This window comes from Somniosus microcephalus, chromosome 13, assembly GCF_052327205.1.
Source record: "Somniosus microcephalus isolate GS21.2 chromosome 13, FLI_Smic_1.0, whole genome shotgun sequence".
Classification (NCBI taxonomy): Eukaryota; Metazoa; Chordata; class Chondrichthyes; order Squaliformes; family Somniosidae; genus Somniosus; species Somniosus microcephalus.
The window spans coordinates 70438222-70466123 of NC_140999.1; the positions used below are offsets into that span (position 1 = coordinate 70438222).

Consider the following 27902-nt stretch of genomic DNA (forward strand, 5'->3'; position numbering starts at 1 on the left):
AGCCAACCCTCACATGTGTGGTTGAATACCATATCAGATTATTCATGACTTAAATTCTACTTCAAATAATCTATCCTTTCAATCACATTTTACCTCTGAATTTATTTTTTTGTTAAGTAATTTTTTTTGTTATTTTCCACTTTTTAAAGTTGCCCCTCCTAATTGTTTCTCCTTTAGCTCGGGGTCCATTTTTCTGATTACACATGTGAATCACCTTGGGACACTTTTCTATCTTAAAGACACAATATAAATGCAAGTTATTGTTGAGAGTTTCCTTCCCCTCCCTCAGCAGTCCCAGATAGACTGAAGCGACCTGACCTGCTCCTGGAGCTCTGCCCATGGTGTTCTGTAACTGCCTGCAGGCAATGCAGAGTTACCCCAAGAGATTGACTCGCTGATTTTACCTCTGCTTCCTTGTTCGCTACAGTGGAGGGGGGGGGGGGGGGGGAAAAGAGGGGAGGCAAGACACTGGCCAAGCTTCCACTTGGCATCTCATCCGACCAATATCAGGAACATGGGAAATCTTGGCTATGAGCAAGGGTACAGAGAGTTCAGAAGGATAGTAAGTGAGTGGCCATCCGGCAGGGTAGGAAGAGGCAGGCAGTGCAGGAGTGCTCCGGGAGTGTGGCACTCTCAAACCCATTTTCAGCACTCAATACCAGTGAGAGCAACCTCGGGGGAGTGCAGTCTAGAGCACATCCACGGCGCGGTGGGGCAAATGACTGCACAGGGGTACACAGCAAAGTGTAGAAATGCACTGATCATAGGGGTTTCAATAGTCAGGGAGGATAGACAGGTGTTTCTGCAACCACCGATGTGATTCCCACATGGTGTGTTGCCTTCGTCACCAGGATGAAGGAAATCACTGAGGTGGTGCGGAACATTTTGATTGGGGGGGGGGGGGGGGGGGAGCGCGGGTGTAACAGCTAGAAGTCATTGTCCATGTGGGAACCTATGACATAGGAAGGAAAAGGGTTGAGGTCCTGCAGGCAGAGTTTCAGGAGCTCGGGAGGAAACTAAAGAGCAGGACCTCTAAGGGAGTAATCTCTGGATTACTCCCAGTACCACATGCTGGTGAGTATAGGGATAGTAGGATAAAACAGGTTAATGCATGGCTGGAAAAATGGTGCAGGAGCGAGGGCTTCAGATTCCTGAGGCACTGGGACCTGTTCTTTTGTGGGGGGGGAATGGGCACCAGGTTGAAATATTAGAGTGGAGAAACAAGGTGCAGAGAGGACTGGGAGAGGCAAATAGCACAAGAGTAAAGAATGGTTCAGAAACAGAAGGGATCAGGCAGGAGAACAAATGCGATGCAGTCGAAGATGTGCATGTACGTAAATAGCTAAAGTAAACGTTGGTCCCTTAGAGGATGAGACTGGGGAATTAATAATGGGGAACAGGGAAATGGCAGAGACTCTGAACAAATATTTTGTATCTGTCTTCACGGTAGAAGACACTAACAACATCCCAATAATGGATAATCAAGGGGCCACAGGGAGGGGGGAACTGAAGACAATCACCATCACTAAGGATGGTACTTGGTAAAATAATGGGACTAAAAGGCGACCAGATGGCCTGCATCCCAGGGACTTAAAAGAGTGGCTGCAGAGTTAGGGGGTGCATTGGTTGCAATATACCAAAATTCCCTGGACTCTGGAGAGGTCCCAGCGGATTGGAAAACCGCAAATGTAACACCCTTATTTAAGAAAGGAGGGAGACAGAAAGCAGGAAACTATAGACCAGTTAGCCTAACATCTGTCGTTAGGGAAATGCTGGAGTCCTTCATTAAGGAAGCAGTAGCAGGGCATTTGGAAAATCAGAATGCAGTCAAGCATGGTTTTATAAAAGGGAAATCATGTTTAACAAATTTGCTGGCGTTCTTTGAGGATGTAACGAGCAGGGTGGACAAAGGTGAACCAGTGGATGTGGTGTATTTGGATTTCCAGAAGGCATTCGATAAGGTGTCACATAAAAGGTTACTGCATAAGATAAGAGCTCACGGAGTTGGGGGTAATATATTAGAAAATTGGCTAACTAACAGAAAGCAGAGACTCAGGATAAATGAGTCATTTTCCGGTTGGCAAACGGTAACTAGTGGGGTGCCACAGGGCTCGGTGCTGGGGCCTCAACTATTTACAATCTACATTAATGACTTGGATGAAGGGATTGAGTGTAATGTAGCCAAGTTTGCGGATGGGTGGGAAAGCAAGTTGTGGGAAAGTGTGAGGTTATCCACTTTGGCAGGAAAAATAAAAAAGCAAATTATTATTACAAAATGCTATATAGTTCAGAGGGACCTGGGGGTCCTTGTACATGAAACACAAAAAGGTTATCATGCAGGTACAGCAAGTAATCAAAAAGGCAAATTGAATGTTGGCCTTTATTGCAAGGGGGTTGGAGTACAAAAGCAGGGAAGTCCTGCTACAACTGTACAGGGTATTGGTGAGACCACACCTTGAGTACTGCATACAGTTTTGGTCTCCTTATTTAAGGAAGGATATACTTGCATTGGAGGCAGTTCAGATACGATTGACTAGGTTAATTCCAGAGATGAGGGGATTGACTTATGAAGAAAGGTTGAGCAGGTTGGGCATATACTCATTGAAATTTAGAAGAATGAGAGGTGATCTTATTGAAACATAAGATACTGAGGGGGCTCGACAAGGTAGATGCAGAGAAGATGTTTCCCCTCGTGGGGAAATCTAGAACTCGGGGGCATAGTTTCAGAATAAAGGGTCGCCCTTTTAGAACTGAAACAAGGAGGGATTTCTTCTCTCATAGGGTCATAAATCTGTGGAATTCTCTGCCCCAGAGAGCCGTGGAGGCTGGGTCATTAAATACATTTAAGGTGGAGATAGACAGAGTTTTGCAAGATAAGGGAGTAAAGGGTTATGGGGAGCGGACAGGGAAGTGGCTTTGAGCCCAAGATCAGCCATGATCTTATTGAATGGCGGAGCTGGCTCGAGGGGCCAAGTGGCCTTATTCCTGCTCCTATTTCTTATGTTCTTATGTTCTTAAATGCACGGAGCGGGGTAAATAAGGTTGGTGAGCTGCAGGCACAAGTCGCCACATGGGACTATGATATGGTGGCAATAACAGACCTGGCTCAAAGAAGGGGAGGATTGGGAACTTAATATTCAAGGTATTCAGGAAAGATAGGTAGGGGAAAAAAAGGGGGGTGGCAATATTGATCAAAGAAACTATTATAGCACTGGAGAAGGATGATGCAGTTGAGGGGCCAAAGAAAGAGACTATTTTTAGAATTAAGGCAGAGAGGAGCTATTACGCTACTGGGTGTATATTATAGGCCACCAAAAGGTGGGAAGAAGATAGAGGAGCAAATGTGCAGGCAAATTACAGAAAGATGCAAGAACTACAGAGTAATGATAATGTGGGATTTCAATTATCCTAATATGGGTTGGGACAGTAACAGTGCAAAGGACAAAGAGGGGGAGGATTTCCTGAAATGTGTGCGCGATAACTTTCATAATCAGTGTGTTTCTAGCCCAACGAGGAAGGAAGCAGTGATGGAGCAAAGGCAGAGTGGTTTTAATGGGGGATTTTAACTTTCATGTAAATTAGGATAAGCAGACTAGCTCGTGTCAGAAAGGTAGCCAATTTCTTGAGTGCGCTTAGGATAGTTTTGTTTTCCATTCATGGGCTGTGGCCATCGCTGGCAAGACCAGCATTTATTGCCCATCCCTAATTGCTCTATAGAAGGTGGTGGTGAGCTGCCTTCTTGAACAGCTGCAGTCCATGTGGTGAAGGTACTCCTTTGAGCTTCTACGTTGAGCTACTCCTACGTTGAGCTTCGTTGGAACAGTGTAAGAGGCCGAGGTCAGAGAGGTCAGAGTGGGAGTGGAGCGGAGAATTAAAGTGACAGGCGACCGGAAGCTCAAGGTCATGTTTACGTAAGCTCAAGGAACAGCACCTCATCTTTCGGTTAGGCACTTTCCAGCCTTCTGGACTCAACATCGAGTTCAACAATTTCAGGTTATAGTCTTGGCCCCTATTTTTTTTTCTCTTCTTTCTCTTTTCTCTCTCTCAGATGCAGCTGTTGATCACTCTGCCTTGCCATTTACACCTCATCTAGAGTCATCTCTTGTTTCTTAACTTGTCCCATTACCATCTCCGTTTGCCTTGCACCATCATCCCTTTTGTCTTTTAATCTCTCCTGCCTCCCATCCTATCACAGACCTTCCCTTTTGTTGCTTCCTCCCGTCCTCCCTTTCCCTGCCCCTACACTTGCTTAAGAATCTGTTACATCTCCAACTTTTTCCAGTTCTGACAAAGGGTCATCGACCTGAAACGTTAACTCTGTTACTCTCTCTCTTCACTGCTGAGTATTTCCAGCATTTTCTGTTTTTATTTCAGATTTCCAGCATCCGCAGTATTTTGCTTTTGTATTAGTGTATTGTATTCACTGCCACATCTCTTCCAGGAATGCCCACCTTGAAGAAGTTTTGTTGTTCTCTCCGATGGGATTTCCATTCGTCTCTTTTACCTTATTCACCTTCATTGCTTTCCGTTTCCCTTCTCGTGTTTGATCAGGTATCTACCAAAACTCGCTTTCACAGCCACATCTCTTTCCTCAGCAATTGTCTACGACTCCGACTTATTCCATGTGGATTCCAACTGAAATTCCACCCTTCATGTTTTGGATCCCCCAGTATTACAGATATCTCTGAGATATTCAGCGTTCCTTGAATCAGTGTTCTTGCCGTATCCTGAGATCCACACTCAACGCCATGTGCCGCCACACGCATGCTCTCGACCTCTCTCTTCAGCAGCACCGACTCACTCTATCTTAAAGCTGTCCTGGCCCGCAGTTCCATTTCATCCTTCGCCTCATCCGGCGCTTTAACAAAAAACTGTTTTTCTTCCTTTCAGGTGTCAAAGGTCGCAAGCTTCAACAACTCTTGGACACCAACACCCCTCCGGAACCTTCTTTCCCTTCACTTTCCTCTGATCCCATCCCTTCTTCCAATCTCAACCCCTGCCGTGTTATCACTATCCCCTCTGACCTTCCCCTCTTTGACCCCGAACGATCAGTCATCAGCAAACACCTGAGCTTCATCCCCTTACATCCCCACCTCAAATGAATTCCGAGCTCAGCACGGCGCTGAGCTCTTTTTCCGTCTCCGTGCTCACTTCTTTGGCTGGGAGTCTTCCAGCGCACAGCTGACCCTTTCTCCCGCTTTCAGAATTCTCGTTCTACCTGGACCCCTCTCTGGCCGCTTAACCTCTAGATCTTTTCATTGCAAACTGCCGGCATGACATCGGCCATCTCAATTTCTCTGCTGCCTTCACTCACTCCAACCTACCTCCCTCTGAACTTGCAGCATTCCACTCGCTCAGATCCAACACCAACAGTCATTAAACCTGCTGACAAGGGTGGCGCTGTTGTTGTTTGACGAACTGACTTCTACCTAGCTGAGGCTGAACAGCAACTCTCTGACACCTCATCCAACTCCCCCTGGACCATGACCCCACTACCGAACATCAAGCCATCGTTTCCAAGACTGTCACTGACCTCATCTCCTCTGGAGATCTTCCCTCCATGGCTGCCAACCTCATAGTTCCCTAACCCCACACAGCCCGCTTCTACCTCCTTCCCAAGATCCACAAATAGGACTGCCCTGGTAGATCCATCGTTTCAGCCTGTTCTTGCCCCACAGAACATATCTCTTTCGAGCTCGACTCTATTTTTTCTCCCCTTGTCTAGTCTCTTCCCACCTACATCCGCGACTCTTCCGGCGCCCTCCGCCACTTTAACTGTTTCCAGTTTCCTAGCCCCAACCGTTTCCTTTTCACTATGGACGTACAATCCCTCTACACCTCCATCCCCCACCAGGATGGCCTGAGGACGCTCCGCTTCTTCCTTGAACAGAGGGCCAACCAGTCCCCATCCACCACCACCCTCCTCCGCCTGGCTGAACTTGTTCTCGCATTGAACAACTTCTCCTTTGACTCCACTCATTTCCACCAAATTAAAGGTGTTGCTATGGGAACCCACATGGGCCCTAGCTATGCCTGCCTTTTCGTGAGATATGTGGAACATTCTTTGTTCCAGTCCTATTCGGGTCCCCTCCTTCACCTCTTTTTACGGTATATTGATGACTGTATTGGTGCCGTTTCTTGCTCTCGCCCTGAACTAGAACATTTCATTCACTTTACTTCCAATTTACACCCTTCCCTCACCTTCACATGGTCCATCTCTGACTCTTCCCTTCCCTTCCTCGACTTCTCCGTCTTCATTTCTGGGGATAGGCTATTGACAAACATTCACTATAAGCCCACTGACTCCCACAGCTACCTGGACGACACTTCCTCCCACCCCACTTCTGTAAGGACTCTATTCCATTATCCCAGTTTCTCCGTCTCCGCCACATCTGTTCTGACGATGCCACTTTCCATGCTAGTGCTTCCGATATGTCTTCCTTTTTCCACAACCGAGGATTCCCCTCTACCGTGGCTGACATGGCCCTTGACTGTGTCCGTTCCATTTCCCGCACTTCTGCTCTCACCCCTTCCCCTCCCACCCAGAACCACGATAGGGTTCCCCTTGTCCTCACCTTTCACCCCACCAACCTCCACATTCAACGGATCAACCTCCGCCATTTCCACTACCTCCAGCGTGGTCCCACCACCAAACAAATCTTCCCCTCCTCCCACCCCCTTTCAGCATTCCGAAGGGATTGCACCCTCCGCAATACCCTGGTCCACTCCTCTATCACCCCCAACACCCTTCCAACAGCACCTTCCTGCGCAAGCGCAGGAGATGCAACATCTGCTCTTTTACCTCCTCCCTTCCCACTGTCCAGGGCCCCAAACACTCCTTCCAGGTGAAACAGTGATTTACTTGTACTTCTTGCAACTTAGTATACTGTATTCGCTGCTCACGATGTGGTCTCCTCTACATTGGGGAGACCAAACGCAGATTGGGTGACCACTTTGCGGAACACCTCCGTTCAGTCCGTAAGGATGACCCCGAGCTTCCGGTCGCCTGTCACTTTAATTCTCTGCTCCACTCCCACTCTGATCACTTCGTCCTCGGCCTCTTACACTATTCCAACGAAGCTCAACGTAAGCTTCAGAAAAAGCACCTCATCTTTCGATTAGGCACTTTACAGCCTTCTGGACTCAATATCGAGTGCAACAATTTCATACTATAACCACGGCCCCTATTTTTTTTCTCTCACATGGCAGCTGTCGATCACTCTGCCATTGCCATTTACACCTCATCTAGAGTCATCTTTTGTTTCTTAACTTGTCCCATTACCATCTCCTTTTGCCTTGCACCATCATCCCTTTTGTCTTTTAATCTCTCCTGCCTTCCATCCTATCACAGACCTTCCATTTTGTTCTTTCCTCCCCTCCTCCCTTTCCCTGCCCCTACACTTGCTTAAGAATCTGTTACATCTCCAACTTTTTCCAGTTCTGACCCAAGGGTCATCGACCTTAAACGTTAACTCTGTTTCTCTCTCCACAGATGCTGCCTGACCTGCTGAGTATTTCCAGCATTTTCTGTTTTTATTCCAGTCAGCCTAATGTCGGTAGTGGGGAAACTTCTAGAGACAATAATCCAGGCATTTGGAAAAGTATGGGCTAAAAAATGAAAGACTAGTTAGCAAAATTAAAGCCCATGGGATTAAAGGGACAGTGGATACAACATTGGCTAAGGGACAGAAAGCAGAGAGTATTGGTGACAGTTGTTTTTCAGACTGGAGGGAAGTATACACTGGTGTTCCCCAGGGTTCGGTATTAGGACCACTGCTCTTTTTGACATATATTTAATGACCTGGACGTGAGTATACAGGGAATAATTTTAAAGTTTGCAAATGGGACGAAACTCGGAAATGTAGTAATCAATGAGGCGGATAGTAACAGACTTTAGAAGGACATCGACAGACTGGTAAAATGGGCAGACACATGGCAGATGAAATTTAAAGCAGAGAAGTGTGAAATGATTCATATTGGTAGGAAGATAGAGGAGAGGCAATATGAACTAAATGGTACAATTTTAAAGGGGGTGCAGGAACAGATTTGCACACAAATCTTTGAAGGTGGTAGGACAAGTTGAGATGGCTGTTAAAACATATGGGATCCTTGGTTTTATTAAGAGGGGAAGAGAGTAGAAAAGCAAGGAAGTTATGCTACACCTTTATAAATCACTGGTTAGGCCCCAGCTGGAGTAGTGTGTTCAATTCTGGGCACCACACTTTAGGAAGGATGTCAAGGCCTTGGAGAAGGTGCAGAGGAGATTTACTAGAATGGTATCAGGGATGAGGGACTTCAGTTATGTGGAGAGAATGGAGAAGCTGGAGTTGTTCTCCTTAAATCAGAGAAGGTTAAGAGGAGATTTGATAGAGGTGTTTAAAATCATGAATGGTTGTGATACACTAAATAAGGAGAAACTGTTTCCAGGGGCAGAAGGGTCGGTAACCAGAGGGAACAGATTTAAGTTGATTGGCAAAAGAATCAGAGGCGACATGAGGAAACTTTTTTTTAAACGCAGCGAGTTGTTGTGATCTGGAATGCGCTGCCTGAAAGGGTGGTGGAAGCAGATTCAATAGTAATATTCAAAAGGGAACTGGATAAATACTTGAAGGTAAAAAAATTACAGGGCTATGGGGAAAGAGCAGGGAGTGGGATTCATTGGATAGTTCTACCAAAGTGCCGGCACAAGCGCGATGGGCCAAAAGGCCTCCTTCTGTGCTGTATCATTCTGTGAGTCCACCAATTCAGGAACACAGTACTTTGCACATTTTGCTTCCCAGGCGGCCACATTGTAGCTTCCACAACAGTGCCATTACCAAAGTAAAGTAGCTCACCTGCCGGTAGTAGGTCTCGTACATGGGGTTTCCACTGGAAAGCTGTGAGGGAAAGAAGAATACCAATTAACACCTGCCACTTAATAAACACCTGTCATTTAATCACCATCAGGGCTTCATATCAAAATTAACTCTACTAAATCATACCAACCCTTTACAAAGATCACAGACCAACTGCAGCTCCTCAATTAATGAATTACACAAATTAGGCACGGGTGCCCAAGGACATGGGACAATGTCCTCAAACTAATAGTTTGAAGAGATCTAGGGATCTCAATGGACTTAAAAACAGAAAATGCTGGAAATACTGAGCAGGTCAGGCAGCATCTGTGAAGAGAGAAACAGAGTTAACGTTTCAAGCCGATGACCTTTCGTCAGAACTGGAAAAAAGCAAGAAATGTAACAGATTTTTAAGCAAGTGCATTTCCCAGCCACATAGCTTAAAAATCTGTTACATTTCCTGATTTTTCCAGTTCTGACGATAGGTCATCGACCTGAAACGTTAACTCTGTTTCTCGCTTCACAGATGCTGCCTGACCTGCTGAGTGTTTCCAGCATTTTCTGTTTTTATTTCAGATTTCCAGCATCTGCAGTATTTTCTTTTTGTATTTTGTCTCAATAGGTCCAACCAATGCAGAGCAATCAACAAAACCAATAGAATGTTTAACTATATAACCAGTATAGAAGTATACAAGTTGGAGAAAGTCCTGCTCAAACTCTATAGTGCTGTGGTTAGAATGTTGATCCAATGCCAAAGGGCCTAAGTTATGAGGAAAAACAGGGCAACTTGGGCTTTTCAGCCTTGAAAGGAGAAAACTGAGGTGATCTTGAGTAGCACAAGGGGACAGGCCCAAACTAGTAAAAAAACAAATTTCGGATGGATATCAGGAAGTTCATCACACAGTGTGATCAACATATGCAGTGGACTTTGGGGTAGAGCAGTGCTGGTGGAAATCCTGGAATCTTTTAAGCAATAATTAGATTTTAGGACTTTCTGAATGGAGAAATTAAGACGAGCTGAATGGCTTTCCATAATTATCGTGAAACACCTTGCTAAGTACCAGCTTTATTCAATGGTAGCACGCTCGCCTCTGGGTCAGAAGGTCATTAGATCCAATTCCTACAGTATTTAAAAATTACAGATGAGAAATATGAATATAAATTGCAACCGAGAGTGTTATTTAGGGTTACAGCTTAAAGGTTATTGCTTTTCTTACTTTTAAAATATCTACAAAAAAAATGAACATCCAGTTCAACTTCAAAAATAGCTTAGACACCGAATGCTAATGAGTTAATTGTGGGGTTTAGCTGGGATAAATTACTGATTGTGAAAGATTAATTATCAGCAGAGATAGTAATTAACGTGAACTATTTTGGTGCTGCGCTCATTATAACTGGAAGCATTATTTCAACCCCTTGGCACTACTGAATTTAGTAATTCGTCATCCCTACACGAATTACAAAATGAACACAAATCCAAGAAATGAAAACAGAACCATCATTATATTTTTAAAAAGGAGCCTTAAAGCAGCAATACCTGCCTTAATAAATATCAAATCAAGTCCCTCACCAATTGGGCCCCTGGCAGAGGCATTGAGCTGAGGGATGGGTTTAAGTAGGAGGAGGACAATATATTTTTTTTTAAGTACAAAGTTGTCACAGTTCAATGGAGGATCAGCGTGCAGCAGTGAGGAGAGGAAGTAAACCAAACATATTGCAATTCTCAATCTACGACATTTAACACATGTACAGAACTTAAAATGTAGAATGCCAATGGCAAAATTCATCTTGTTACAGTATACACTGATTTTCCTGCTGCTATAATCCTCAGAAGGAGAGCCTTGGCCCTTTGCTCAGGCCTTCCACTCCTTGTAACTCCACCAAAAACTTGATCAACACTTTAACTGAACAACTAGGACACACAGTGGTTAAAAATACTGCAAGAGCAAAAATAAAACCATCTTTCTGCTTACTCAACATCCACTTAGATTGCACTGCATCCAACACAATCTTTACAAGTCTACCCTGGTCAAATGAAATCTTCAGTCTCCGCTATAAACAAAGGGATTTAGTCCATTACACGCCTTGAGTTTGTTTTTCTGCCACAATAAAAGGCAGACAATTCACCTGCTGTCTTGTCTGATACTCTGGAGAATTGTCTACTACAAGATACCACTAAATAACACTCTCCGTTTCTCAATGATCAGCCTACCCAGCCCTGTTGTGTCCCCAGCGGCAGACTACATACCACACTTACTCTGTCTACAAACAGCACGCCTGACAGATCTGCTCTCGCACTTCTCCTGGGATTCGGTAACCGAGTCAGCTGCATTCCTGCCCTCTCTGACCAATGTGCACTCCCACAAGCAGCCAGAGGAAGGACGCAGTTGTGTTAAATACACACACGGCCCTAGTGAGGTTTGCTCTGCTGCCATTCCTCCTACTACAGTCTGTCCACATTAAATATTCATGTCTAAAAGGACACGGCATTAAAGCCGACAGCCCCTTGGCAATTGCCATCAGTTAAGTAACTTCTCCTTTTTGTCAGTACCTTACAAGCCCCAACAAAATAAAATCAAACACTGGCAGCCGAGAAGAACATCGATTGAAACTGCTGTGAACCACTGATACCTTAATCTGGATCTATCGAGCGGTTTTAAGAAAACATGAGGAAAAATAAACAGATGCCAAGCAGAGCCCCAGAAGGTGTACAATTACTGTTAGTCCTCTTTTACATGTTCTATTTTTCACGGTGAAATGCATCCAAAATGCAGCTGTGCAGTATATGCAAGAAGTTACCATGAAAACTGACTTCAAAAGTTCACTGAGGTTTTCCTCTGCAGAGGACGGTGAAGATGTGTAGGGGGTGGCGGATGGCGCGGGCGCCCATTCAGCTCTGCCCCTGACTGTGAGCGGTTCAAATCGCTCCCACGCCCCTGGGTTCTAGACACCGGACTTAGGTACAGGCGGCGATACAGAAAATCGAGTAGACACGTGGTTTGGTGTAAGAAAACCAAGATTTTATTGAACAGAGATAAAACACAGTCTTATGAGAAATTACTGGTAAACAATTACAGGCATAAACAAAATAACTATACTTGTACAGAGAATGGGGAACACACGGCACATCGAGGGAAAGACAACTACATTAACAATCCCCTTCTCCTTATCCCACCCCCTACCTAATTAGATTAAGCTATGAGGGGCCAGAATTCATGCTCACCAATCCAAAGCCTGTTGCTTTAACGGATGCGAGTTTGAGGTTTGAGCTTCTGTCCTTTTAGGTACCCCGTCACCACGTGGTCTCAGGGCGCGGTGCTGGAGCTGCTGCTGCGACACACCTTTCTTCTCCTCAGCTACCGTCGTTGTCTCGTCGCGATGGGCTCTCTTCTTCTCCCTCAGGCGGTCACGTTGCGTCAGCGAGACGGTTGGCAGTCTTCACTGCTTAGCTTTTCCTACCCATCCTTAGAGCGCCAGCATATTCGTTATGGCGTGGACACATGCGTTTAACGCCAGCTTATTTGCAGTGTTCAACTAGCCAACTTAGTCTCACTGTCCTCAGATATTTCTTCCCCAAGCGTCAGCTTATAACTCGGCACTCGGTCTCAATTAATAGGTCTTGGACACACCGCAGGTAGAGGTTGAACAGGCAGAAAGGGAATGGGTGACCAACAGGCAGAGTACTAGGCGCAGGCAGGTAGTGCAGGGATCCCCTGTGGACATCCCCCTCTCAAACAGATACACCACTTTGAGTGCTGTTGAGGGGGATGGCTTACCAGAGGAAAGCAGCAACAGCCAACTTCCTGGCACCAGGGGTGGCTCTGCTGCACAGGACGGGAGGAAAAAGAGGGGTAGAGCTATAGTAATAGGGGATTCTATTGTAAGGGGAATAGATAGGCGTTTCTGCGGCCGCAAACGAGACTCCAGGATGGTGTGTTGCCTCCCTGGTGCAAGGGTCAAGGATGTCTCAGAGCGGCTGCAGAACATCTTGGAAAGGGAGGGTGAACAGCTAGTTGTCGTGGTGCATATAGGCACCAACGATATAGGTAAAAAGCGGGGTGAGGTCCTAAAAGCGGAATATAGGGAGTTAGGAGGTAAATTAAAAAACAGGACCTCAAAGGTAGTAATCTCAGGATTGCTACCAGTGCCACGTGCTAGTCAGAGTAGAAATAGAAGGATATTTCAGATGAATACGTGGCTAGAGGAATGGTGCAACGGGGAGGGATTCAAGTTCCTCGGACATTGGAACCGGTTCTGGGGGAGTTGGGACCAGTTCAAACCGGACGGTTTGCACCTGGGCAGGGCTGGAACCGATGTCCTAGGAGGAGTGTTTGCTAGTGCTCTGGGGGAGGGTTTAAACTAAAATGGCAGGGGGTTGGGAACCTGAGCAGGGAGATAGAGGAAAGGGAAACAAGGATAAAAGCAAAAGATAGGAAGGAGAAAAACAAAAGTAGAAGTCAGAGAAATCAACGGTTTAAATCAAACGTGGCCACAGTAAATAATCATTCTAATAGGTCTAAGAGCGTTAAAAAAACAAGGCTGAAGGCTTTGTGTCTTAATGCGAGGAGCATTCGTAATAAGGTGGATGAATTGGCTGCGCAAATAGAGGTAAACGAATATGATTTGGTTGGGATTACGGAAACGTGGCTCACGGATGGCCAAGGCTGGGAACTCAACATCCAGGGGTATTCGATATTCAGGAAAGATAGGCAAAAAGGAAAGGGAGGTGGGGTGGCCTACTCCTATCTTCTATGTTTCCATGTAGCATTACTGGTTAAAGAAGGGATTAACACAATTGTAAGGAAGGATATTAGCTCTGATGATGTGGAATCTGTATGGGTAGAACTGAGAAATACTAAGGGGCAGAAAACGTTAGTGGGAGTGGTATATAGACCTTCAAACAGTAAGGTGGAGGTTGGGGATGGCATTAAAAGGGAAATTAAAGAAGCGTGCAATAAGGGCACAGCTGTCATCATGGGTGACTTTAATCTACATATAGATTGGGCTAACCAAATTAGTAACAATACTGTGGAGGAGGAATTCCTGGGGTGTTTACGGGATGGTTTCCTGGACCAATATGTCGAGGAACCAACCAGAGATCAGGCCATTTTAGACTGGGTATTATGTAACGAGAAAGGATTAATTAGCAATCTTGTTGTACGAGGCCCCTTCGGTCAGAGCGATCATAATATGATCGAATTCTTCATTAAGATGGAGAATGAAGTAGTTGACCCAGAGACTAGGGTCCTCAATTTAAATAAAGGAAACTACGATGGTCTGAGGCGCGAGTTGGGTAGGATTGATTGGGGAATGTCACTCAAAGGGTTGACGGTAGATAGGCAATGGTAAACATTCAAAGACCGAATGGATGAACTACAGAATTTGTTCATCCCAGTTTGGCATAAAAATAAAACAAAAAAGGTGACTCAACCGTGACTAACAAGGGAAATTAAGGATAGCATAAGATCCAAGGAGAGGACATATAAATTGGCCAGAAAAAGCAATAATCCCGAGGATTGGGAGCAGTTTAGGATTCAACAAAGGAGGACAAAGGGATTAATTAAGAAGGGGAAAATAGAATACGAGAGTAAACTTGCAGGCAACATAAAAATTGACTGTGAAAGCTTTTATAGATATGTGAAGAGAAAAAGATTGGTGAAGTCAAACGTAGGTCCCTTGCAGTCAGAATCAGGGGAATTTATAATGGGGAACAAAGAAATGGCAGACCAACTAAATACATATTTTGGTTCTGTCTTCACAAAGGAGGACACAAATAACCTCCCAGAGATGCCGGGGAACATAGGGTCTGATGAAAGGGTGGAACTGAAAGAAATCAGTATTTGTTGGGAAATGGTGTTAGGAAAATTGATGGGACTGAAGGCCGATAAATCCCCAGGGCCTGATAATCTACATCCCAGGGTACTTAAGGAAGTGGCCCTAGAAATAGTAGATGCATTGCTGGTCATCTTCCAGAACTCGATAGATTCTGGAACAGTACCCATGGATTGGAGGGTAGCTAATGTTACCCCACTATTCAAAAAAGGTGGTAGAGAAAAAGCGGGGAATTATAGACCGGTAAGCCTGACATCGGTAGTAGGGAAAATGCTAGAGTCCATTGTAAAAGATGTAATAGCAGAGCACTTGGAAAGCAGTGACAGGATCGGACAAAGTCAACATGGATTTACAAAAGGTAAATCATGCTTGACTAATCTACTGGAATTTTTTGAGGATGTAACTGGTAAAATAGATAAGGGAGAACCAGTGGATGTGGTGTATTTGGACTTTCAGAAGGCTTTCGATAAGGTCCCGCATAAGAGATTAGCGTGCAAAATTAAGGCACATGGGATTGGGGGCAAGGTATTGACTTGGATAGAGAACTGGTTGGCAGATAGAAAGCAAAGAGTTGGAATAAACGGGTCATTTTCCGAGTGGCAGGCAGTGACTAGTGGGGTACCACAAGGATCGGTCCTAGGACCTCAGCTGTTCACAATATATATTAATGATCTGGACGAGGGAATTGGAAGTAATATCTCCAAATTTGCAGACAACACAAAGCTGGGTGGGAGGGTATGCTGTGAGGAGGATGTCGTGAAACTCCAGTACGATTTGGATAGGTTGGCTGATTGGGCAGAAACATGGCAAATGCACTATAATGTGGATAAATGTGAGGTTATCCACTTTGGTGGCAAAAACAGGAAGGCAGATTATTATTTGAATGGCAATAGATTGGGAGATGGGGAAGTGCAAAGAGACCTGGGTGTTCTTGTGCACCAGTCGCTGAAGGGAAGCATACAGGTGCAGCAGGCGGTTAAGAAGACAAATGGTATGTTGGCCTTCGTAGCAAGAGGGTTCGAGTACAGGAACAAGGATGTCTTACTACAGTTGTACAGGGCCTTGGTGAGACCGCACCTTGAGTATTGTGTGCAGGTTTGGTCGCCTTATCTGAGGAAGGACGTTCTTGCCATGGAAGGAGTGCAGCAAAGATTCACCAGGCTGATACCTGGGATGGCAGGAATGACATGAGGAGAGATTGTGTCGATTGGGCTTATACTCACTGGAGTTTAGAAGATTGAGAGGGGATCTCATCGAAACCTATAAAATTCTGTCAGGCCTGGACAGACTAGATGCAGAAAGGATGTTTCCGATGGCAGGGGAGTCCAGAACCAGAGGTCATAGTCGAAGGATAAGGGGTAAGCCATTTAGGACTGTGATGAGGAGGAATTTCTTCACCCAGAGAGTGGTGAACCTGTGGAATTCTCTGCCACAGAGGGCGGTGGAGGCCAGCTCATTAAATATATTCAAGAAGGAGTTGGATATATTTCTTAACGCTAAAGGGATCAAGGGATATGGGGAGAAGGCAGGGACAGGGTACTGAATTTGGATGATCAGCCATGATCTCATTGAATGGCGGAGCAGGCTCGAGGGGCCGAATGGCCTACTCCTGCTCCTATCTTCTATGTTTCTATGCTGCCATTCTCTGCTCTTTGTCGGGTCTACCTTACTCTTCGTCTCGGTTCGTTTCGCCTCGCTTCCTCTGCCCTCTCTCGTGGCCCGGGTGTCCTGGGTGACTTTGGACTCTGGTCTCGTTCCCCTCCCCGGCGATTGGTATGGATGTCCTTGACTGCTGAAAACTTACTGCGGGGAGCGAGGAGAGAACCTGCCACGAGGCCAGGGCATAAGTACGGGCGGTGGCAGCCCAAGGCCCGACAAGAGGTCAGAGTCGAGAGCAGACCAAGAGTCAAGAGAACGATTGCTACTGAGGGCCTACAGTTATACTCCTTTCGATGGCCCTTATCTGCGCGCCAAATCAGGTCAGTTCATTGTTTCAATTTTGGCGGGCTGTTTTAAATGATTACAGCAATCTAAACTAACTGTTTTTAGATGGCCGTTTATCACACCTAATCACAGAAACCCCACAGTGCAGATAGAGGCCATTTCGGCCCATCGAGCCTGCACCGACACATATCCCACCCGATCCCCGTAACTCCTACACATATCCCACCCTATCCCCGTAACCCCACGTATTTAATCCCCCTAACACTAAGGCTATATTGTCATTAATGCATTCTAATCGGCCTGTCCAGCCTTGATGGCTTCCATAAGCTGTTTCCAATTATGCATGCGGACAAACTAATGGCCTCATGCATAGGCCTAACTGGGTTTGATCTGTCTACGATCTGACGTAATGCATATTCAGTGTTTGCTTAACTGTCTGATTTTTCAAACACTAAAGTCCTTTTCACAGAAATGCATTTTAAGTTTCGATTTCCCACTGCCTGCGCTGTTGCAGAGTCCAAGCTTTAAAATCTTACAGGCTTTTGGTCACGAGGTGTGGGCGCCATCTTTTGGATACCCTTTTTTTTTAAATAAATGTCCATGCAGGGTCCCTTTTATTAATAACCTTGGGGGAATGTGGGAATTTTGCGAATCTTACAGATGTAAGAGGCTGCATCTTGCACCGGCAGAATCACAGCATGGAGCGGTTTGATCACAAATCTGATTCACAGTAAAATGGTTTAAAGATGAAATTATTTTGTGGCCTTACAGGAGAAGGTGATAAGAGACTGAAGAGAAGGTGAATGTAGTAGGAGCTTTGTGCCTCCTATTGTGGAGATAAATTGGCTGGGAGTGTGGGAGGGAGTGTATGTGTCTGGGGTTGGGGGGGCGGGGGGAAGTCATCCTGAGGCTGCTCTCTCACACGTCCTGAGAGATGGTTGTAGTGGAAGAGGCCTGGGTGCTGGATACCACACAGGTGGTGAATGGAGCAGAGAAAATTCTGGAAACAGAGGGTCTCTTCAGTAAAAAAAAAACTGGCATTGGATAGTGTCAGCCGGGGCTCAGTGGGTAGCACTCTCGTCCCCGAGTCAGAAGGTTGTGGGTTCAAGTCCCACTCCAGAGACTTGGGCACAAAAATCTAGGCTCACACTCCAGGACAGTGCTGATGGAGCACTGCACTGTCGGAGCAGCTATCGTTTGGATGAGACGTTAAACTGAGGCCCTGTCTGCTCTCTCAGATGGACGTAAAAGATCCTACTGCACTATTTCAAAGACTAACAGGGGAGTTATCCCTGGTGTCCTGGCCAATATTTATCCCTCAATCAAAATAACAAAAACAGATTATCTGGTCATTATCACATTGCTGTTTGTGGGAGCTTGCTGTGCACAAATTGGCTGCCGCATTTCCTACATTACAACAGTGACTATACTTCAAAATTACTTGATTGGCTGGAAAGCACTTTGGGATGTCCTGAGGTCGTGAAAGGCGCTATATAAATACAAGTCTTTCTTTTAATGGTCCACTTAACCCACATCGGAACTGGCACTGCTGATGGAGTACTGCACCATTAGAGATGCCATTCTTCAGATCAGATGGTTAACCAAAGTCCTGTCTTCCTATTCCATTTTGCACCATGGAATCAACCAACTTCACTGTAGTACTGCCATATGCAGCCGACAGCAGTAATTTGAAACTGATAAAAAAAAATTAAGGGAAGCCTACACCATGTGAAAAATTACCTCTGACATTGCAAAGTACAACACAGAAGATTGAATGACTGGTGACCCTGATGGATGAGTGGGTCAAGGAGAACTGGAGTCAGTTTAGAAGAAGATATATATTTCAATTGGCTGAACACTCATAATGCATACTGATGTAGACGGAGCACAGCCAGCATCTAAAGTGCCGTATTTGACAAATCCAACATCTTGAAAAATAATACAAATAATTTCACAAGCACAATGTAGATTCTGATGAAGAAGCCCCATTAGATCTCATCTTGCCAGAATACCAATCCGTTACAGCTAACCATATCCGTCCACCCTAACTAAACAGAACCTCGATCATCCAAACGGCAACCAGCTCCCAGGCCTCTGCCAATACCACTCTACAGTTGGCCGCAAGGGTGCGAGAGCAGCCTAGGGATGACTCTCTTCCCCTGCCTTCCAGACGTCCCTCTGTATGGAGAAGCACACAGCTCCTGGCTACAGAAGCACAGCTGAGGTTAGGAACTTGACATGAGTGATTACATGCGCAATTGGAACTTCATACCTATCCACACTGAACCATTAGGAACACAGGAACAGCAGTAACGTGGCGGAGCCACTAAGGGACTCCGATCAGTTGTATATAATTCCCTTTAATAATATGTTAGCTACAGCCTGAGTCTGTATCTTTGTTTTCACTGTTTACATGTACAGAGCGCGATCACACACAATGACGTCACGCCGTTCATCACGTGATCCCCACCGGCGGGAAAAACGTGATGTCATGACGTCAGCCACGGGACCGCCCAAGCAGTCCTCGTGGAGCCTCCGAACTGACTAGACCTATATCCGATGTTCTCCTGTAGTTATCTGTTAAACTCTGTTAGTTTTCATTAAACCTCGTTTATTTGATCGCCTGAGTGGACCTCAGTCTTTTGGATAGGAACTAGACATTCCTACATTGGTGACCCCGACTTTTGCGAACGCTTTTCGCAGAAGTTACTGAACATGGAATCGAACGCCGTTGCTTTGAAGCTACCACAGTTCTGGGAGCAACAACCAGCCGCGTGGTTCATCCAGGCTGAAGCCCAGTTCGCAATCAGGAACATCGTTGCGGATCAGACCCGTTACTATCACGTGGTTTCCGCCCTCGACAGCGCCACAGCCTCGCGGATCGTCAGCCTGCTTGGTAATCCACCAGAAGATCGCAAGTATGAAACGATAAAGGCGCGGTTGTTACAGGTCTTCGGGCTCACGAAGTCGGAGCACGCCCGCCGGCTGCTCAATATGCCCGGCCTCGGGGACTCCAAGCCGTCCGAGCTCATGAGCCAAATGCTCACGCTCCTGGGCTCCAAACCGGAGTGCTTCCTCTTTAGGGAGCTATTCCTCAGCCAGCTACCGGAGCAAGTTCAGGCTACCCTAGCCAGGTCGGAAGTCACAGACTGCGCAGAGCTGGCTGCCGATGCGGACAAGATCTTCGCGGTGACACAGCAGTACTGCGCTGCCACGAGGCGCCCATCTCCCACAGACGCTGTTCCAGCCCCTCAACCTGCGGGGTTGTGCTTCTACCACGCCCGTTTTGGCGCGAAAGCAAGATGCTGCCGCCCTCCCTGCAGCTTTTCGCTCAAAAAATAACAGCAGCCACCCTGTCGAAAGAGGACCGGTTATAACGAGCGCCCCGCGGCTGCGATGGCAATCGGTAATTCGGGAAAACTCCTCTTCATCAACGACTCCCTATCTGGTCGACGTTTCCTCTGCGACACCGGGGCGCAGTGTAGCATCCTACCCACGTCAAATCTTGATCTACAAGCCGGGGGGCACGGCCCCTCCCTCCAGGCGGCTTTCGGACCTTCGGAAGCCGGTGGGTCCAGGTGTGCTTCGGCGGCCAGCGGTTTTACTGGGATTTCATCACGGCCAAAGTCTCTCAAGCCATCCTCGGGGCGGATTTTTTGTGCGCCAACGACCTCCTGGTGGATGTACGGCACCGCCAGTTGATCAATGCGGCCACTTTTCACTCCAATTCAATTCAATTCAATTTTATTTGTCATATATGCAGCAGACGTGTGTACTGCACAATGAAATGTTGATTTTTACGAGTCCTCCCAACATTGGAATAAATATGGCATAACAATGATAAAAATACTAATAGAAATACTAATAGAAAGACAGTAATAATAAATAAAACAACAGTAATAAATAATAATAAATTAATCGTTCATGAGTCTTATGGCCTGGGGGTAGCTGTTTCGAAACCTGTTGGTACAAGACCGTATGCTTCGGTATCTCTTACCAGACGGGAGCAGGGCGAAGAGGTTGTGGCTGGGGTGACTCGCGTCTTTAATGATTCTCAGGGCCTTCCCCAGGCACCTCTCGGGGTAGATATCCTGCACAGCAGGTAGTTTAATTCCTATAGTGTGTTGTGCAGCTTTCACCACCATCTGTAGAGCCTTGCGGTCTGTGGCGGTGCAGTTGCCATACCAGGTAGTGATGCAGCCGGACAGGATACTCTCGATGGTGCACCGGTAGAAGTTGGTGAGAATCTGGGGGGCCATTCCAAATTTCTTCAGTCTCCTGAGGAAGAACAGGCGTTGGCATGCCTTCTTGGTTACAACGTCGATGTGATGGGACCACGTTAAAGTCCTCCGTAATGAATACACCCAGGAATTTGAAGCTGCTGACCCTCTCCACCTCAGCCCCTTCGATGTAGATTGGGGTGTGTCCCTCCCCCTGCCGCTTCCTGTAATCCACGATCATCTCCTTTGTTTTGCTGATGTTGAGGGAGAGGTTGTTGTACTTGCACCATTCTCCTAGGGCTCTTACCTCCTCCCTGTAGCCTGTCTCGTCGCCATCTGTGATCAGGCCTACAACGGTAGTGTCATCAGCAAACTTGATGATGGAGTTGAAGTTGTGCGTGGCCACGCAGTCATGAGTAAACAGGGAGTACAGAAGGGGGCTGAGCACACAACCCTGGGGAGCTCCCGTGTTCAGGATCAGTGTGGAGGAGGTGTTTCTGCCTATTTTCACCACCTGGAGTCTTCCCGTCAGGAAGTCCAGGATCCAGTTGCATAGGGAGGTGTTAAGTCCTAGCTCACTGAGCTTGTTGACAAGCTTGGAGGGGATAATGGTATTGAATGCTGAACTATAATCAACGAACAACATTCTCACATAGGTGTTCCTCTTATCCAGGTGTGATAAGGCAGTGTGCAGTACAGTGGCGATGGCATCATCCCTAGATCGGTTTGGGCGGTAGGCAAATTGGAGTGGGTCCAGTGTGTCAGGTAGTAACGAGTTGATGTGGGTTTTGACCAGCCTCTCAAAGCACTTCATGATGACAGAAGTGAGTGCAATGGGGCGGTAGTAGCACACCGTGGCGTGCACTGTCTCCTGCGCGTTCCCACCTCCGGATGACTTCACTCGCCTCCTCGGAGATTTCCCAGACCTGACCAGACCCACTTTCTCTTCCACGGCCACGAAACATGGTGTCGAACATCACAACACCACTACTGGCTCCCCGGTATACACACGGGCCCGGGGCCTCGAACCTGGCAAGCTCGCGGCTGCGAAAGCGGAGTTCGACACGATGGAGCGGCTAGGGATTATTCGCCGGTCGAATAGTCCCTGGTCTTCGCCTCTCCACGTTGTTCTGAAACCTGGTGGCGGATGGCGGCCTTGCGGCGACTACCGACGCCTGAACGACGCCACGACTCCTGATCGGTACCCGATCCCTCATATTCAGGATTTCTCTGCCCATTTGGCGGGAAATACCATTTTTTTTTTTTTTTTTTTTATAAAGTCGACCTTGTCCGTGGCTACCACCAGGTCCCCGTACACCCGCAAGACGTCCCAAAAACTGCAGTCATCACCCCATTCGGCCTGTTTGAATTTCTGCGGATGCCATTCGGATTGAAGAACGCTGCACAGGCTTTCCAGCGCTTGATGGACTCCGTGCTTCGGGACCTCAAGTTTCTATTAGTCTACCTCGACGACATCCTCATCGCAAGCCCTAATAAAGAGGAGCACATATGCCATTTGCGCACCCTCTTTAGACGCCTCGGTCAACCCGGCCAAGTGCCAGTTCGGCCTGCAGCAGATTGATTTCTTAGGCCATCGCAATTCCCCTGCAAACGAAGGTGGAGGCAGTTACTTCGTTCCCGCGCCCGCAGACCGTCAAGGCCCTGCAGGAGTTCCTCGGGATGGTAAATTTTTATCACCGGTTCGTCCCTAATGCAGCTCTGCTCATGCAGCCCCTGTACGAGTCCCTCAAGGGCAAGTCCGGCAAAGATCCGATTAGCTGGATGGTCGACATGGACTAGGCGTTCGTCGACACAAAAGGCGCCTTAGCCAACGCAACCATGCTGGCGCACCCGCTGCCAGGTGCCACCATCGCCCTTACCGACACGTCGGACTACGCCATCGGCGCAGTGCAGGAACAGTGGGTGCATGGGACGTGGCAACCGCTGGCGTTTTTCAGCTGTCAACTACAGCGAAACGAACGGAAGTACAGCACGTTCGACCGGGAGTTGCTGGCCCTTTTTCTGGCCATCCGCCATTTCCGGTTCTTGCTAGAGGGACGTCCGTTCACGGCTTTTGTGGACCATAAGCCACTAACGTTCGCTATGGCCAAGACCGCCGAACCGTGATCAGCTCGGCAGCAACGTCAGTTGATGTTTATCTCAGAATTCACCACTGACATTTAGCATGTGTCCGGTAAAGACAACCTGGTGGCGGATTGCCTCACCCGCGCGACTGTTCATGCTGTCCAGCTCGGCATCGATTATGCCCTCATGGCTGCGGATCAAGCCTCGGATCCGGAAGTCCAATCTTACAGAACCAACCCCTCTAGCCTCCAAGCGGCTGACGTCAAATTCCACGCCGCGGGCACTACGCTACTCTGCGACGTCTCGCCCTATCGTGCCGGTCGCCTGGCGCCAAAAAGTTTTTGACGCCATACACGGGTTGTCGCACCCTGGCATGAAGGCCTCGCAACGGCTGATGTCGTCCAAATTCGTGTGGCGGGGCATGCACATGGATGTTCGCGACTGGACCAACACCTGCATGGTCTGCCAAAAGGCCATGGTGCAGCGTCACGTCAAGGCCCCATTGGCCACTTTCGCTGTTCCGGAACGTAGGTTTGATCATGTGCATGTGGACCTGGTGGGGCCACTTCCGCCTTCGCACGGGTTTACTCATCTTCTTACAATGGTGGACCGCACCACTCGATGGCCGGAGGCGGTTCATTTGTCATCCACCACTTCCGCAAACGTCGCTAGGGCATTCATCTCCTCTTGGGTCGCCCGTTTCGGGGTACCGGCGGACATCTCGGCTGATCGTGGGCCGCAGTTTTCTTCTGAGCTCTGGAACGCTGTGGCTCAGGGGCTCGGCGTCAAGCTACATCGCACCACTGCCTACCATCCACAGGCGAATGGCCTGTGCGATCGATTCCACAGGTCGCTCAAAGCCGCACTGCGAGCCAGCCTTCAAGGTGCGGGTTGGGTGGACAGGCTTCCATGGGTCCTTTTGGGTCTTCGTACGGCGCCTAAAGAAGATCTTCAATCGTCCTCGGCGGAGCTCGTATATGGCCAGCCGCTACGTGTACCAGGAGATTTCCTTTCGACTCCAACAGAGCCATGGTCCGCATCCCAGCAGCTTATCAGCCATCAGGAGGCAGCCAGAAGTTTCGCTCCAGTGCCTACGTCACATCACGGCTTGCAGCGCTCCCACATCCCAGCTGAGCTGAAGAACGCCGACTATGTGTTTATCCGCCACGACGCGCATCGGGATCCGCTCAAACCCCCTCACACTGGTCCTTTCCACGTGATAGAGCCGGGAGACAAAACTTTTTCGGTCGATATCGGTGGTAAACCGGACCACATTTCGGTTGACCGGTTGAAGCCGGCTCACTTGGACCTTGACGGCCACCCAAGTCGAGATCGCACAACCGCCGAAACGTGGCCGACCGCCCAGTCACCGTGCCAGATCAAACGCAACCGTCCGCCAGCTCACCCGCCGTCCATCAGCTTCCACTTCAAGACTACAAAAGTCGATCCGACAGGCTTGTCAGGCCTCCTCGCCATTTTACTTTTGCTATTAAAGACAATTCTGGGGGGGGGGGCGCATGTGGCGGAGCCACTAAGGGACTCCGATCAGTTGTATATAATTCCCTTTAATAATGTTAGCTACAGCCCGAGTCTGTATCTTTGTTTTCACTGTTTACATGTACAAAGCGCGATCACTTTAATAGCGCGGGTAAACGCGATGACGTCACGCCGTTCATCACGTGATCCCCCACCGGCGGGAAAAACGTGATGACGTCATGACGTCAGCCACGGGACCGCCCAAGCAGTCCTCGTGGAGCCTCCGAACTGACTAGACCTATATTCGATGTTCTCCTGTAGTTATCTGTTAAACTCTGTTAGTTTTCACTAAACCTCGTTTATTTGATCGCCTGAGTGGACCTCAGTCTTTTGGATAGGAACTAGACATTCCTACAGTAAGCCATTTAATTAGATCACAGCTGATTTGTACCTGAACTCCATTTCTCTATATTTCTTGATACCCTTGCCTAACAAAAGTCCATTGATCTCGGGCTTGAAAATTTCAATTGCCCCTTTGATTGTGCTGTCACTGTTCCAAATTTGAGAGGTAATCTGCAGTGATTATCAGGAAATACCACGACCAATAAACTCTAAACTGTTAACTACGCAGCACTTGAGGTTCTGGTACTGATTTTGGCACAGATCAGGGTACACTTATTTCAGTGCTGTACTGAAGGAATGCAGCACAGTTGGAAATGGCGCATTTCAGATGAGACGTTAAACCATCTGTCTGCTCGGGTGGATGTAAAAGACCCCTGGCAACTTTTGAAAAAGAGCTGGGGAGTTCTTAGTATCTTCACCAACATTTATCCCTCAATCACCATCACTAGAACAGATTATCTGGTCGTTTATCTCATTAATACAATAGCAAAATACTGCAGATGCTGGAAATCTGAAATAACAACAGAAAATGCTGGAAACACTCAGCAGGTCAGGCAGCATCCATGGAGAGAGAAACCAGAGTTAACATTTCAGGTTTGTGACCCTTCGTCAGAACTGGAAAAAGTTAGAGATGTAACAGATTTTAAGCAGGTGCAAAGGCAGGGAAAGGGGCGGGGGGGGGAGGGGGGGGAGGAATGAACAGAAGGGACGGTCTGTGATAGGGTGGAAGGCAGGATTGGTTAAATGTTGCAAATGGGGATGGCAGAATCATCAACAGCTGCCGCCTGAAAAAATGGGGGCAGAGGTTATAGTCTGAAATTGTTGAACTCAATGTTGAGTCCAGAAGGCTGTAAAGTGCCTAATAGAAAGATGAGGTACTGTTCCTTGAGCTTCATTGGAACAGTACAAGAGGCCGAGGACAGAGAGGTCAGAGTGGGAGTGGAGTGGAGAATTAAAGTGACAGGCGACCGAAAGCTCGGGGTCACCCTTACGGACTGAAAGGAGGCATTCTGCAAAGCAGTCACCCAATCTGCGTTTGGTCTCCGCAATGTAGAGGAGACCACATCGTGAGCAACGAATACAGTGTAGGAACGGAGGTTCCTAACTAAATAATTCAGCTCAACTCGATGGATTAAAAGACTGGAATTTAATAACAACGAAGTTTGCTGGATGTTACAAGGAGGAAATCAAAACACGTTCGTTCAAGATGCCAGGTAGTCGAAGACTGCTGGAAAGTTCTCTAAGCTGACGTCATGACGTCCCCACGTTCTTCGCGCCACTGGCGGTCACATGATCGGCGTCATGACGTCACCACGCAGGATAACGGCAAACACACACTGTAAAGGTAACAATCAGTTTAAAGGTGCAGTCCCCGGCTGCACCATAATACAATTAAGGGGATTATACTAAAGTACACTGGGTCTCTTGCGGCTCCTCCACAACAGTATACTAAATTGCAAGAAGTATAAGTAAATCTGAGAGCAGAAGTGCGGGAAATGGAACGGACACGGTCGAGGGCCATGTCAACCACGGTAGAGGGGAATCCTCGGTTGAGGAAAGAGGAAGTCATATTGGAAGCACCAGTATGGAAGGTGGCCTCGTCAGAACAGATGCGGCAGAGACGGAGAAACTGGGAGAATGGAATAGGGTCCTTACAGAAGCATAGTAGGAGGAAGTGGAGTCCAGGTAGCTATGGGAGTCAGTTGGCTTATAGTGGATGTTTGTCAATAGCTTATCCCCAGAAATGGAGACAGAGAAGTCGAGGAAGGGAAGGAAAGGAAGAGTCAGAGATGGACCATGTGAAGGTGAGGGAAGGGTGGAAATTGTAAGCAAAGTGAATGAAATTTTCTAGTTCAGGGCGAGAGCAGGAAACGGTACCAATACAGTCATCAATGTACCGGAAAAAGAGGTGAGGGACGGGACCGGAGTAGGACTGGAACAAAGAATGTTCCACATATGCCACGAAAAGGCAGGCATAACTAGGGCCTATGCGGGTTCCCATAGGAACACCTTCAATTTGGAGGAAGTGAGTGGAGTCAAAGGAGAAGTTGTTCAATGTAAGAACAAGTTCAGCCAGACAGAGGAGGGTGGAGGTGGATGGGGATTGGTTGGCCCTCTGTTCAAGGAAGAAGCGGAGTGCCCTCAGGCCGTCCTGGTGGGGGATGGAGGTGTAGAGAGATTGGACATCCAGTGAAAAGGACACAGTTGGGGCCAGGAAACTGGAAACTGTTAAAAGTGGCAGAGGGTGTTGGAAGAGTCGCAGATGTAGGTGGGAAGAGACTGAACAAGGGGAGGAAAAAAAGTTGAGATAGGAAGAAATCAGTTCCGTGGGGCAAGAACAGACAAACGATGGGTCTACCAGGGCAGCCCTGTTTGTGGATCTTGGGAAGGAGGTAGAAGCGGGCTATGCGGGGTTGGCGAACTATGAGGTAGACAGCCATGGAGGGAAAATCTCCAGAGGAGATGAGGTCAGTGACAGTCTTGGAAACAATGGCTTGATGTTTGGTAGTGGGGTCATGGTCCAGGAGAAGATAGGAGGAGGTGTCAGAGAGTTGGCGTTCAGCCTCCGCACGGTAGAGGTCGGTTCATTTATTTCATTGCGGTTTGTAGGACGTTGTTGTGTGCAAATTGGCTGTATCATCTGCCTACGTTACAACAGTGATTACACTTCAAAAATATTTCATTGGCTGTGAATCAATTTGGAATGCCCTGAGTCTGTGATAGGGGCTATATAAATGCAAGGTCATTCTTTCATTTTCAGAAAAAATCCAGGGTCATTTAAGTAGAGCACCCTTCATTAGTGTCAGTTAAAATATGATCAAGTTTTTTGATGTTTTGCAATATAAAATCAACAAACTCATGCAATTTTAAAATTGTTTGTCTAAAACATGGCAGTGGACTCATTATTTGCCATTATTCTTGTATGCAAGAATCTTGGGTTGCAAGCCCAAAAACCCTAGCAATACAGTTTCAGAAAAAAAAATGGTATTACTGCCTACTAAATTTAAGCACTAAAAATTAGAATTATTCAATAATTTGAATTAAGCATTTAAATAACAGTGGAAATTCAATACTAAAAATTTTTATCTGAAAACTTGATTGAAGCGAC

At 47.2% G+C, this 27902-nt stretch overlaps 1 protein-coding gene across 15 annotated transcripts in view; it reads right to left on the bottom strand.

Moving 5' to 3' along the window:
- eps15l1a (epidermal growth factor receptor pathway substrate 15-like 1a) overlaps window positions 1-27902 on the bottom strand; it is a 504393-nt gene that overhangs the window by 400051 nt on the left and 76440 nt on the right. For 14 of the 15 annotated variants that reach the window (XM_086004995.1, XM_086004999.1, XM_086004998.1 and 11 more), the window contains exon 2: window positions 8835-8876. In XM_086004995.1, the coding sequence (XP_085861121.1) occupies window positions 8835-8876 (42 nt within the window). Of the gene's footprint in view, window positions 1-8834; window positions 8877-12057; window positions 12485-27902 lie in introns of those variants that run through there. The other variant, XM_086004994.1, reaches the window with a different exon arrangement.